This window comes from Amphiura filiformis, chromosome 5, assembly GCF_039555335.1.
Source record: "Amphiura filiformis chromosome 5, Afil_fr2py, whole genome shotgun sequence".
NCBI lineage: Eukaryota > Metazoa > Echinodermata > Ophiuroidea > Amphilepidida > Amphiuridae > Amphiura > Amphiura filiformis.
In genome coordinates, this window is record NC_092632.1 from 47,538,581 (window position 1) to 47,552,271 (window position 13,691).

Consider the following 13,691-nt stretch of genomic DNA (forward strand, 5'->3'; position numbering starts at 1 on the left):
TTTATAGAATCTATTGATTTCCATCCCTCACGAGCCAAAATGCGACATTACGACAAAAGTACATGTAACACCTTTAATTCACTTGGCATAGATATTCACCTTATTAAGAGCCAAATATCCATTCAAGTTTAATTGAATGAAAATACTCCGTAACTTCACGGTGCATCTATTTATCTATTGATTTTCGTCCCTCATGTGAGGGACGGATTCCGATCACACTCCGCATTGTTTGAATGTGAAAAGTGAGTTAACATAACAATTTATAAAGTATTTTCTGTTGAAATGCTTTCGTGACAAATAGTGTACTTGATTTAGACTTTGTGTTGCTGACTCAAGTGATATAAAATTGGTAGTAAAATTTAAAACAGGCACTGTAAAAACAGTGTCTAGATATTAAACACCATTCTAGACACCATCTTGTCCTCGATTTGTAAACATGTCTAAATGCTAAAACATGTTTAGTAATTTGATGCCTTAATTGTGTTTTATTAAACACTTGATGTTTTGTGTTTAGATTTTACTAAGTAAAAATAAAAACAAGTAATACTTGTGTTTACAAATCAAGGACAAAAAGTGTTCAATCTCTAGACACAGTTTTTGCAGTGTGCCTTTAGTCAATTAACACAAACTGCAACTGTATTGGAATTGGAATTGAATTGGAATTGAAATGAATGCTCAGAATTTAATTGAAATTGATCAGCTGTTAATTTCACTGCATTGAATTGGAATTGAAATGAAATGATTTTGAAATTGAAAAATTGAATTAGAATCGAATTGAATTAATTCTAAAGCAAGGTGGATTGAATTGGAATTGAATAGCAAGACTCCAGGTGTAGAAGGAATTGAATTTGAATAGAATTGAAATCAATTTCCTGGAGTGAAATAACAATAAAGTGAACCTGTGAATGTGTGTAGTTTTGGTTCATTTTGATGGACAGGATTTTGAAAAATTATAAGTTTCTTTTTGAGCTCAGTTTATATGGCTTGCATCAATCATTTTTATAAATCAAGCAATGTATAATTTCAGAAAGTTATATTCAAATTTGAATAATACATGACTATTTTACTCTTTTCAGGATGTTCGACAAGGATTTGTTGGAATGGTTGGCAAGTAAGTAGCTAGTCTCTATCCCAGGTTGTCTGTGGTAAATATAGTCCTGGAGCACTCACTTTTTAAGGGGGTGGGGGTGGTAAATGTAGTCCTGGGGGCACTCACTATTTTTGGGGGGGGGGGGTGCCACCGCCAGTGCCAAACTTTTGAATCTTGAGATCTAGGGAACTGATCAGCCAGCCAAAAAAGGGGGTCTAGACAAACTGATCGGCTAGTCAAAAAAGGGGGTCTTGGGACTGTCCGTACTGTTTTCCTAGGCCTTTTTAGCTCGCCTAATCACGCACGATGGTTTCAATGGAAACCGTTTTCAATGCTGAAAAAGGGGGTCGTCACCTCATGACATACTGGGACATGTGAGTAAAAATGCTAATGGGATATCAACACACTTGTTGGGTGCCTGGCACATGTCTTATACTAGGGGAGCTAGGGCCACCTTCTTTGCATGCCCACAAAACCGAACCAAACCAACTTCTGTTTTCAGGTTCCTGAGATGACCCAAAAACATAATCAGGATGTTCCCAAAATATTGACTGGCTCAAATGGGGGGTCATCAAACTTTGTACAAATTTGGTCAATTTTCAAACTTGTTCAAATTGGGTTAAAAACCATTCCAATGTATTTTTCTAGTCACAAGGATTCAGAAAATGTATAGTTTTACATACCGTATCTAGGATGTACCATTCTTGAGTTATGACCAAAAAGGTCAAAGGCCATAATGGTTTTTTAATACAATTTGAGCAAGTTTGAAATTTGACCCTATGCAAAGTTTGTTGACCTTTTTTCCCCTTGGGGCCAGTGTATATTTTTGGGAACATCCTGATCATGTTTTTGGGTCATCTCAGGAACCTAAAAAAGTCGGTTTGGTTCGGTTCTGTGGGGGGTACAAAGGAGGTGGCCCTAGCTCCCCTAGTATTATAGCAATTTATCATACACAATTTGAAATGATGAATTTTTTATTTGATTTCAGAACTCCCTTAATACGTCTAGAGAGGCTTAGTAATGAAACCAATTGTGATATAATGGTGAAAGCTGAGATGGTTAATGGAGGTGGCTCTGTTAAAGATAGAGCTGCAAGGTTCCTCATCAAAAAGGCTATAGAAGATGGTAAGATACGCTAATACTGCAGTGTAGTATATTTACACTTAAAGGTCCGTAACGCGATCGACAACATCATCCCCCCGATTTTTGTCATTGTTAATGCGTTTTTGGTATCACAAAATAGATACTATTTTTCTCATTACTATCCTGAAATTTGACGCTCCATGTCGATGTATTTCCGGAGAAATAGCTTCCTTCCTGGCTACCAATTTCTTGAATTATGGACAGGCTTATCGTAGATAATTATAGTCTCCTCATCAGCTAGTTTGGTTTCGCATCATTCACATTGTATGAAAAGAGCGAACCACAATAACTGCTGAAGAGACTTCAGATCGACCACGTTACTATAAAGGTATTAAACTTCCTTCTGAAATTACAAGCTGCTCGCGTGGCGCAGTTGGTTAGAGCATCGTGTTTTGAACCAGAGGTCCTCGGTTCAAATCCCGGTAGTGATAAGTTTTTTTCTGCTCCATTTTTTAAACCCACAATTATTTACATTCATTTGAAATGTACATATTGCAAAAGGGAATACATTTGGTTTCTTTTTTTTCTGAATCGGTATGAAAAAGAGTTTTTAAAAATCTAAATTTTCCGTTCACTATTATAGTACGGGCATTTCCAGCATTGTCGTCGGGGCATTTCTGTTTTGCTTTGTTATTGAGCTCTATTTACTATTGCCATTATGCCATTATTTATATACAGGGTGTCCCAGAATGATCTATACCGGGAAATATGGAATTTTTTAGATATGAAGGGCATGTTGAATGGTCATATTGTTTTGCATTTTAAGTTCTACATATATTTAGCTTTCTCAGATTTTTTAGATTTTACAAATTGGACGTTTCTAGTAGAAGTTATAGAAGATTGCGTAAAAATGGTGAATTCTAAGTTTTGACAACGTAACCTATTTTGAAAATCTGTAACATTACTAACCGTTCAGCACAAAATTATTTGGAAAAAGTTATGCAGGTATTTTAGTTGTGCCCTGATCATATTTCAACTAAATAGCCGATATCTATCTATTATTTATGTCGTTACGAAGCAATCATTATATGGAATTAAGGATTTGTGGCCTAATCTCATTCTCTCTTTGGCTGTAGTTTTAAATATAGTTATTGTGGTGTGAGGTCCATGTCATTTAAAATGCTTGCAGAGATCGAACTGGTTGTGGTACAGAAAAGACGGCTCCTCAATTTACTGTACAGCAGCGTGGATTTCTTTCAAAAACTTACTGGCAAACCGGCAGCTATGTTGAGACGGAAAGAAGATTCATTAGACGATAGTGTATAACGTAAATAAGTTTGACGAGCACGGAACTGTCAGGAATCGGCAGAGTGAAACTTCAGGTGCTCGTAACTTCGTAAGACTGTAAGAACTAGAGCGAACATTGCAGCTGTCCGGCAAGCTTAAAGGCGCAACCCCAACAGTAGTTGTCGTCGAAATGCTGTGCCACGCATCCCACGTTCTTCATTTAATCGTATCGTGCCATTTTTCAAAGGTATGCGAGTCGTTTTTCATCGATTTTACATTATTGCATGCCACGCCAAAACAAATAAAGGTAGCGTGCTGAAATTAACAGAATAAGTAGGAGACATGTCCAGCATTATAATGCTGGTACCAACAATAGATACACTGCCCGTCTTCTATTTTTAGTTATTTTTGCAAACACGGTACAAATCATTCTGGGACACCCTGTACAAAAATCATCATGAACGATATACAGACGAACACGAAAAGACTGGTTGTGGGGAAATGTCACCGTAGTAGTATTGAAATGTGTACCTAGTACAGTGGAGCTTGTGTCAGTGCAACCACGCCACGCACGCATGGCACAGCACGAAGGGATTACGTTACGGCACATGTTATTGCTTCCCTTCCCAGAATGCAATTCACGCATACCAAGTATTGGGTTGCAAATTTTGCTATTTATTCACGTAGAAAATACTCTCTTTTTTTTCACAAAGCTGCATAAAGGGGACAATATTTGATATTATATGTAATTTTAAAGACAATCCATATCCAAAACCAATAGGGTTACCCCCTTTAACCCGCAAACACAGAAATGTTGTTAAAATGTTATAAGCATGTTTTGGTTATTTGGTCAGAATGTTTTAATAACATTTGAATGTTGGGGTATTTGCTCATTGCACAGTTGCATTCTAGGAGAGCCTCGCACTGGCAATAGACATGAAAGGAAGAATTACGTAACTGTACACAATCAAATCAATCTTTATTTTTCATCAATCCCAGGTAAGCATACAATGTAACAGCAGAGGTAAAATAATTATTGCACATTAATTGTGCAGTAAATTTGTTTGTACTTCGCAATAAAAAAATCATACAGCAGGATAAAGTCATGTAGCAAAAATGACAATGTTATATGACTGGTTCAAATCCTATTCATGTGTGCTGCCAGATTAAGGTGCTCGTATATGGCAGACCCATGCATTGCAGTGGGCAAATATAAAGATCATGAAAATGTGTCTAACGTTTTGTATAAAACACTACAACAACAGTTTAATAATGTAAAGAATGTTTGGCAGCAATTTTTCAAACAAATATTTTGAATGTTTTAACTTTTACACCGTTTATATAATCCAACATTTTGAACATTTACACATTTTGTGTTTGCTGGGAAATCACAGGCAGTTTCATAAAAGAAAATAAATACTAATTTAAAACATGCCTTTCTGAGTAATTATATGAACATGATTTCTCACAAATAGTAGGCATAACCTCTTGGAACAAAGCATATGGACTTCACCTGATGAAATTTTTGAAGGTGGCATTATCCAATGGGTCCTTTCTCTTACTCGCCATACAGCTCTTTTGTGATTCTGAATCCCACCTTTATTTCTCTTGCCATAGAGCTCTGTTGTTACGTTCTCTTAATAACACTTTTTTTATTACTATCATTCTGTTTTTCTTCAAGTGAAATAACCTTGGTAAAATGACCCATCAAGATAGAGTCAATACATCTGCTTTGCATCGAGAACCATGAGATTTTAAGGGTCTTTTGCAATCTTCACCCATACGATAACCACTTTATTTATTAGTAGTAATACCTCTTTACCAATTTAAATATTAAAATGCAGAAAATTATTTTATCTTTAATAGGCAAAATAAAGCCAGGTGGTACAGTTGTAGAAGGCACTGCTGGGAACACAGGTAATTAAATACAGCTAATTAAAGGATTCTTAGTTAAATATCAGGTCTCATATAACACCAGGACAATGGATTTTGTTGTCCTAGTCAGTTGTTAATTAAATGTAATGCATGGATATGGATCCTATTTAACAGGTTTTAATGAATTCAAATATTGCATTTCTAGTTCAGCAGGTCTTTTAAGTGAATACATTAGTACAAAATAACCTTGCTGTGTAGCATATTTTTGGCCTCATGAAAGGTGTATGATTTGGGAATGGCAAGTCCAATTTCCCAATTTTCATTGACTTGAATTCTAAAGATTCCCTGAAGATACTTATAGCTTTTGTTTAAAAAAAAACCAAGTGGAATTGAATATAATAGTGATATGTACCTACCACATTCAATTTAGTTAGGGGCATGTCCTCAATTTGGTGGTTACTTATAGCTGTACTATAAAATACAAATAAATATAGGTGTAACCTTCTGAAAGTCTGAAAAAAAGATTAGTCTTTCCTTCAAGATGACTGCTAATACAAAGCACAGGTATTCTATATACACAGAGTATTTGTGTTTGACAAAGTGCTGTCAAGTAGGAGACAGATATGTGCATCATCATTAATATAAAACGAGTTCTACGATGAGCGGTCAAAAAGTTCATAGAACAAGGTATGGTACTTAGTCACAGGGTAATGAATTTGGTCTCATTTGAAAGCTTGTTCCTTCAAAACATTACTGCAAAAATATTTGATTGTACATTACTGTATATGGGTTGGACACCCTGCAGAGGAAGCTTGCCTCCTTGAATTCACAGGTACCATCCAGAGAGTCTAGATGGGGGTCCTAGAATCCTCATTCAAAAAATTGATAATCAGGTCCATACCTATACACATAGAAAGAAGACAAAAACAAGTTCTATCTATAGTTGGCTACAGATGATAAGACGTACATTAATCAGTGGAATTATGAATCCATTCAGTGGAAGCACTTGGATCTCCCACCCCTAAGAAGATCGTAACTTGATCAGTAGAAGTCAAGGTCTTCATCACTGTTTTCTGATATTCAGGGAGAGTCTTAATGATATTAATATATCATACAATTTGGATAGCGATTTTGAGGCAAGCCATCAAGTGAAGAAGGTTGATGGTAGGAATGGGACTGTTCTCATATTGTATCCTGTACTCTATTCTCAGTTTGTCAAGCTGCCATTCACGACAGAGGGGTCAGATAACTAAAGCAACCAAAACCTAAAGATTTTAAGTCCTACCTTCATAATATCAGGTTTGCCTGTGATCAATGCTTGGGAGCCTTCACTGAAGATTAGCTCATGGAGAAATCCGAAGACTTCCATTTTTTTGACATATAAGGTTTCAAGAAAAATTGAGACAGGTGCATTAAGGTATGTAGTGACTATGGTCAAGAGTGAGATAGAAAGAATTTGGCTAGTACTCTTTCAAGTACCTTGTTCTACAAACTTATTGACCGCCCCTCATATATATACTTAAACTGTATAATTCTTTGTCATTGTAGGTATAGGCTTAGCTCATATATGCAACGCTATGGGCTTCAAGTGTGTCATCTTTATGCCCGATACACAATCTCAAGAAAAAGTGGATATGTTAAGGATTTTAGGAGCCACGGTACACCAGGTACCTGCAGTGCCTTTTGATAATCCTGACAATTATAACCACCAAGTGAGTATGGCCAATGGACTATTCCAGTTGAAATCCCTATACCCTATATTAGGGGGTGTATGGGTTTTAACTGGAATAGCCCAATATTACCATGTTTTGTGAGTCTACCCAGCAAAATGTTTTTAAAACGTTATATTATTGTAGAATATTCTTGGCGAACAAATTTGAAAAATATTTTGGCATGACAGTTTTCCGCTTAGCTGATTCCAGTCCGATAAGAGTTAGCCGAGCCAAAACGTCATCAATGGCAGTAAGAGACCAATTATAAGAAAACTCTATATAATCTGACATATAATCGATTTGTGCATAGGCAGTGAGCTCCAGTAATAGTTTGTTGCTTTCATACCATGCATTTTGTCAATTCCCTATGTTAGAAAAATACAATCATTAACTTTTATGATCAGGTTTGGTAGTGAAAATAAACGATGTCAAATTATTAGCTGCTATGAGAGTGAAATGGAACAATACATCTTTCAGTGGGAGATTTGTTTGTATTACCCGTCCATAGATTCTGATAATTTGATGTAAACATCTTTGAGACTGTATAAAAAAAATAGGGGCTATAAATTAGGAGCCAACTGCTTAATACAACATGCAGCCCTAACCATAACCTTTTACTGTAACAATTCATTTTGGGTGTGTACTGTGTTCAACAGTTTCATCAAAATGAGATGAATTACTTGAAAGCAGATGAAAAATGTGAATTTAAAATCTAGCATTGGGCTGCTGACATGTTATGTAAGGGATTGTAGGATGAACAGGTAAATCAATGTAATGGCAATGTTCACTGCACAAGGTACCATCAAATGGAGTATAATTATAATATTTACCATCAATGTAACACAGATGTGATGTGGTACGGGCTGTATCAAAATGATTAGTACCCATCAGTTTTCATGTTTTCATTGAGCTGATCCTCTTTGTGATTGTTATTGCTGCAGCTATGAACCTAATTCAGGTACACAGGTCTATAAGATAACAGTTGCAGAGAGGTGTTGACATGTGATTTCCAAGCTGTATACCATTTTCATTGCTTGAAACTTAGTGTTTTGACTGCTTTCTTGTAGGCTAGTAGATATGCAGAATCACTAGAGAATGCTATATGGACCAATCAGTTTGATAACACTGCCAATAGACAAGCACATATAGAAACCACAGGGCCTGAAATATGGCAACAGACAGGTAAGCTTACATATCAGGTGTTAGACCCCCCAAAAAAGAAATTTTCTATTTCCACTAAAAATCAGAACTTTGATTTGTAGAATTTCATTTCCAAAATAAAATAAAATGAAAACAATTATAGTTTAGTGACAAAATTGAATAAAAGAACATGGTCTTTGCCTTTTTCTCTTTGTTTACATTCTTGTTGCCAAGGCAACCAACACAAAAAATGAATTGATATTTGAGACCCTTAAGCTGAATTTATACTCTATATTTGCAGAAAAGCGAATCTCCTGTAAAAGCGATTCTCACGCATGCTCAGTGTTTACTTGCATTTCCAGAGTGTCAAGCCGATCAATCGATTCAAATTGAAGAAATCTCAACTTCCCAGCGATATCGCTTGACAGATGAATGCGTCAACCAATCGTATACAACTGGATCTATTATTTTGCTAAATAATTTACCTTTCTCGATTATTAACTTTTGGTGATTAATTAATTCAAAACAATAATTATTGACAGCAACTGATGTTTTAAAAATGTATTTTGTGGCATTTAAAATATTTTAATTGTCGTCTGCAATCGCTATCGCCGTGATAAGTATAAATGCAAAAGTGACGAGTGATGCATCGCAAAATTTGGCGATTGCCCATCGCTTTCCAAAAGCGTTTCAATGCAATCGCTTGGCGATCAAGTATAAATTCAGCTTTACACTAGTCCTACCTTATTGAAACTCACTGTTTGGGGCTTTATTGATATTCTGAGTTGATTGCTGCCCTCTTTTGGTTGATTTGAGTAAAGCCTATAGGCTATTTTTAGTGATTTTATTTTCTCAACTTTATTTCTCCCGTTTCACATCTTCACCAATTTTCAAATTTCCAAAAAATGTAGAAGCAAAACTACACCCCATACTGACCTCAAATTTGGCCAGAATGAGCTTTAAACCCGGATCTATGTTATGAACCTAAATTGAGTTTGGATAGAAATTACTGTTTTATCACTTATGAGCATGATACAGAAGGGTCACTTGTCATATTCTGTTTTTCTCACATAACAGATTGACCTAGCCCCCGCCCGAAGTATCTGAAATGGGGTTAAAAGCATAGCTTTGAAAGAACTTTAATTTGACACCTCAACCAACTTTGTACCACTTTCAGAAGTTGAGCTACATTTTTTCAAAAAATATTGCATCATTGCCAATTAAAGATGCAAATTAGCTAATTAATATGCAAAAAAGATATGAAAAAGTACTTCTTTACATATGGTTTTTAGTTGGTGAGAGTTTGAAGTTGCTATAGATATATAGTTACTTAGATGCATTAATCCCTGATATACCACCTTAATAGTTCAATAGAAAATTTGAGGTACTGGTATATGGATGCACTCTCTTGAGTGGCAGTACAAAAAAACTCAAAAAGTTTGTTGGATTAATTAGTCAGTAAAATTAATGGACAACTGCCTACCAAAATTAGAGGTCCAAAATTGTATCAAACGTTTATGTACAAACTGTATCAAAGAGATAGGTACCCATCAGTTTTCATCAGGGCCAGATTTACCATTGGGCCAGATGGACCTGGCCCCCCAAAATGCCATGTGCATCTTCCTTTTTAACCCAAAAAACGCCACGTTTTGGGCCAAAATAGGGTAAAATTGTACAAGTTTGCACGCAAAGCAATTGCCCTTTATGTAGCAAAATTGACCTTCATTTTGGGGTGAAATAGTCTGAAACAAAATATGTTTGTCTCCAGCTATAAATTTTAATGCTTCTACCACTACTGTTAATCTTGACATCTATATAAATAAAAGGAAGTCGCTAAATCTTGTCCAGAAGCAGTCTCCGAGATGCTTTCACTTTCAGCTCTGATTTATTCGTACATTGATCGGGTACATATTGCCATTAAACCATCTGACGTTCATTTTTTTTTTTTTTTTCAGTAACTATGGAAATAACAAAAAAAATGTTCGGTTGCTAGGCCGTTGAGGTCAATAACCTTATGGGTCAGGTCATGATAGCAAAGCGCGTCAAAATGCATGCGGTGTCCAACACGCAGCGGTAAGTGGCGAGTCACGCACCCGCGCTGCACATCGGCACCATGGTTTCACGCGCATTGCGGCGCATGGTATGGGCGCATTTAATGTTGGCTTACGCGCGTAGGCCTCACGTATGTTTGTCTGGGTGTGTACGTGACTGACTGCTTCTCTGAGACAGTGGCGGATCCAGGAATTTGGAAGGGGGGGGCACACTCGGAAGTTTTTTGCCGCCACCTTTTTGAATGGCCACGAAGCACCATTGTGTCGCGCCGTGCAGCCGGCTGTGTCCCTTCAGAATTGGAAACTGGGTCAAAGCAAAGGCCTTGAAGCCATTTCGGGGGGATCATTGGGTGTAAGCTGATGAAAGGGGGGGGGGGTTATTGAGTGACAGATTTGCAAAAAAAGTCCACTTTTCAGATGGAATGTTAAAATATAGCCAACAGAGTCGTTTAACTGTTCAGTATAGCCCGAAAAGATTAAATGATAGGGGGTGGGTGAAAGTCCACATTTTGGAAATTCTGCGACTAGACCCCGCAAATAAATCCTGGCTATAATGTAGGCCTAGCTTTTAACACGGGCTCGCTAAAATGTTTTGCTGCAACTTTTAAACATGATGCTTACATGTTTTATACCATTATAACCCGAAATTGAAACGTTTTCTAGCAACCTCTTTAACATTATTGTTTTATGTTTGTTGGGATAAAGTTAAAATCAACCATTTTGTCACGAGCTGTTTCAAAAGAAATATGAGGGATTGAGTGAGTAACAACATTATCACAGGTCTGGATATTCACTTAAAGTTATTTAGCTTCTTTAATATGACAGGAGCTAACATAATGATTATCAAGCTAACATGGTCATTACTATACATGCTATACTGGATGAATAATCTACACCAAGACACCATGATTATCATCATCACCGTTTACCATGTTTACTAACCACTCCCGTGTACTAACCGCTCCCGTTTACTCAACTAGCGGGGACCCGCGCGAAGCGTGGGTCTCCCGCTAGTTTAATTATTATTTGTGATTTACAGATGGGAGAGTGGATGCTGTGACCTTTGGTACAGGGACAGGAGGCACATTAGCAGGTGAGAAATTGATGGAAGGAAATACGTTTTTGTTAAATTCTTTTTCTTGGGAGCTGGATAAACAAACATTTGTGAGACGGTATAATCTGTCTGCTCTAATGTCATAAAATTTGGCAGTTAAGGGAAGGGGTATGAACGTTTGGACAGTATTTATTGTGGGACATTAGAGCACATCAGACATATCGAATTGCATTCTGAATACTGAAGAATGTCCTTCTGATATCAAATAATTTTGATTTTTTGAAATTGCAATGTAATACACATTTTATGGCAAATCATTAAAAATTGATATTTTTGATATTTAACAGTACTCGAAGTAAACTTTATAAATCTGATGATTTATACTTAAAGTGTATGTAGGTGGGATGAAAAGCAGACGATCAATTGAAAATTTTGACCTTTCGTATTGAAGATATGGATTTTTTTTCCCAAAATACAAAAAAAATTAGGTCTTTTTGGGAAAAAATCCATATCTTCAATATGAAAGGTCACAATTTTCAATTGATCATTGGCTTTTCCTCCCAGCTACATACACTTTAAGACTATATCATTAAATTTATAAAAGGACTGTTATATCTCCAAAATGTGAAAAATATCAAATTTTAATAATTTGTCATAAAATTTGTATTATATCGTGAATTTCATAAAATGAAAATTAGTTGATATCAGAAAGACATTCTTGGTATTCAGAATTCAATTCGATAGGTCTGAGGCTGATGTGCTCTCATGTCCCACAAAAAATGCTGTCGAAACGCTCAAAACGCTCATTCCAGTTCCCTTAATATAATCATATAATCTTGTCCACAAAAAAGTTGTAGCAATCTTGATGACCAATATGGTAGGTTTTCTATTATTATGCCAATTTATTTTGGTATTTATCGCAATTTCATTGAGATCGATCTGATCCGATCTGGTCACATTTGTACATAAACAAGCCAACAGGTTGAGAGAAAATTCCTAGTAAGTGGTGTCTGTGGTGTAAGTCCAGAAGAGAGATCTAACATGGTGTTTTGTACAAATGGGAGTTATTTACAAAACACATTTTGACGGAGCTGGGCTTTAATCCCAGACGGAAATAATTTAAACAAAAATACCAATTGTGCCTCTGTCAAACAGACATTCATCATTTATTTGCTTCAAATATGTAACAATGAATTAGCATGCACATTACGAAAGCAGCTTCCACAATAATTTGGAAATATAGTTTGTATTAAGCTAGGGCACAGATAAACCTACCTAAGCCACCTCCCCAGCGATACTGCCTAAGGGAGCTAAGTCATTTCCCCAGTGACACTACCTAAAGGAATTCTTAGCCAATGTAGAATGCTGGGCACACTTGTAGCTTAACGACAAATGGACGTAATAGATACATTCCACCATGACCAAGAATTCATTAAAATAACTGGATACTGATGCTGTAATTTGTTAGATGCATATTTCTGCACTGTGCCTTGAAGCCTCTAATTTGCATTTTGTGTGGGATATTCCGGATATATATTTCTGGAGTGTCTTGGTTCACTCAATTCAGTAATACTGTCTGCTGAAACCTCATGATCACTATAAATCATCCTTTTTCATCACCAGGTGTTGGAACATATCTGAAAGAGAAGAACAAAAACATTAAAGTGATCTTAGCAGACCCACAGGGCAGTGTACTCTACAACTTTATTAAGAATGGCAAATTAGAAAGGACAGATGGGTCATCAATCACAGAGGGTATAGGACAAGGCAGGGTCACAGACAATCTTAAAGGTGCTCCTATTGATGATGCTCTCTGTATACAGGATACTGATTCTGTAAATATGGTGAGTATATAATGGGATTGAAAAGTTTTGCAGGAACAAGATTCTCCCTCTCCATCCCAACCCTTTGTTACATGGTAATTTAGAACCCTGCCTACAATGCTCGTCAAAAGTTTTGGGACACTTTTAATAGAGTAATGAATGTAAATGAGCCCCTATTCCCTTTGAACAATGTAGAATCATGTAATGTTGCTTATGTGCGCCTAGCAGTACCCAACATTGATTGGTAGGGAAGGGTGAGGTTTTGGAGGTAAGGGAAGGGTTTAGGCTTGACACCAAAAACAAAGCAGCATTTCAGCAATTTAAAATAACAGAAATAAGGTCATGACGTAGTATGATTTTTGCATTGGTGCCCCAACAAGTTTAATGAGGATTGTAGTCTGACGGTGACCATAAAGTTATCAGAGAGGAGTAAGCTCAAGCAAATTTTTTTTGTACAATTGGCATTGCCGTTCCTTCGAGATATCTAGCCAATGTCTTCATTTATGTAACAGGATCAATGTATCCTCATTTATGTCAAGGAAAATCTGGTGTTTGTGTCCTTGTTTTGCAGCAAAC

General features: G+C 36.5%; 1 protein-coding gene across 1 annotated transcript in view; it reads left to right on the plus strand.

Moving 5' to 3' along the window:
- Positions 1-13,691, plus strand: part of LOC140153258 (uncharacterized) — a 36,612-nt gene that overhangs the window by 16,047 nt on the left and 6,874 nt on the right. Inside the window, exons 2-8 of the mRNA XM_072175958.1 lie at positions 1,077-1,111; positions 2,079-2,215; positions 5,327-5,377; positions 6,884-7,047; positions 8,115-8,229; positions 11,278-11,331; positions 12,916-13,136. Of these exons, the coding sequence (XP_072032059.1) occupies positions 1,077-1,111; positions 2,079-2,215; positions 5,327-5,377; positions 6,884-7,047; positions 8,115-8,229; positions 11,278-11,331; positions 12,916-13,136 (777 nt within the window). The remainder of the gene's footprint in view (positions 1-1,076; positions 1,112-2,078; positions 2,216-5,326; positions 5,378-6,883; positions 7,048-8,114; positions 8,230-11,277; positions 11,332-12,915; positions 13,137-13,691) is intronic.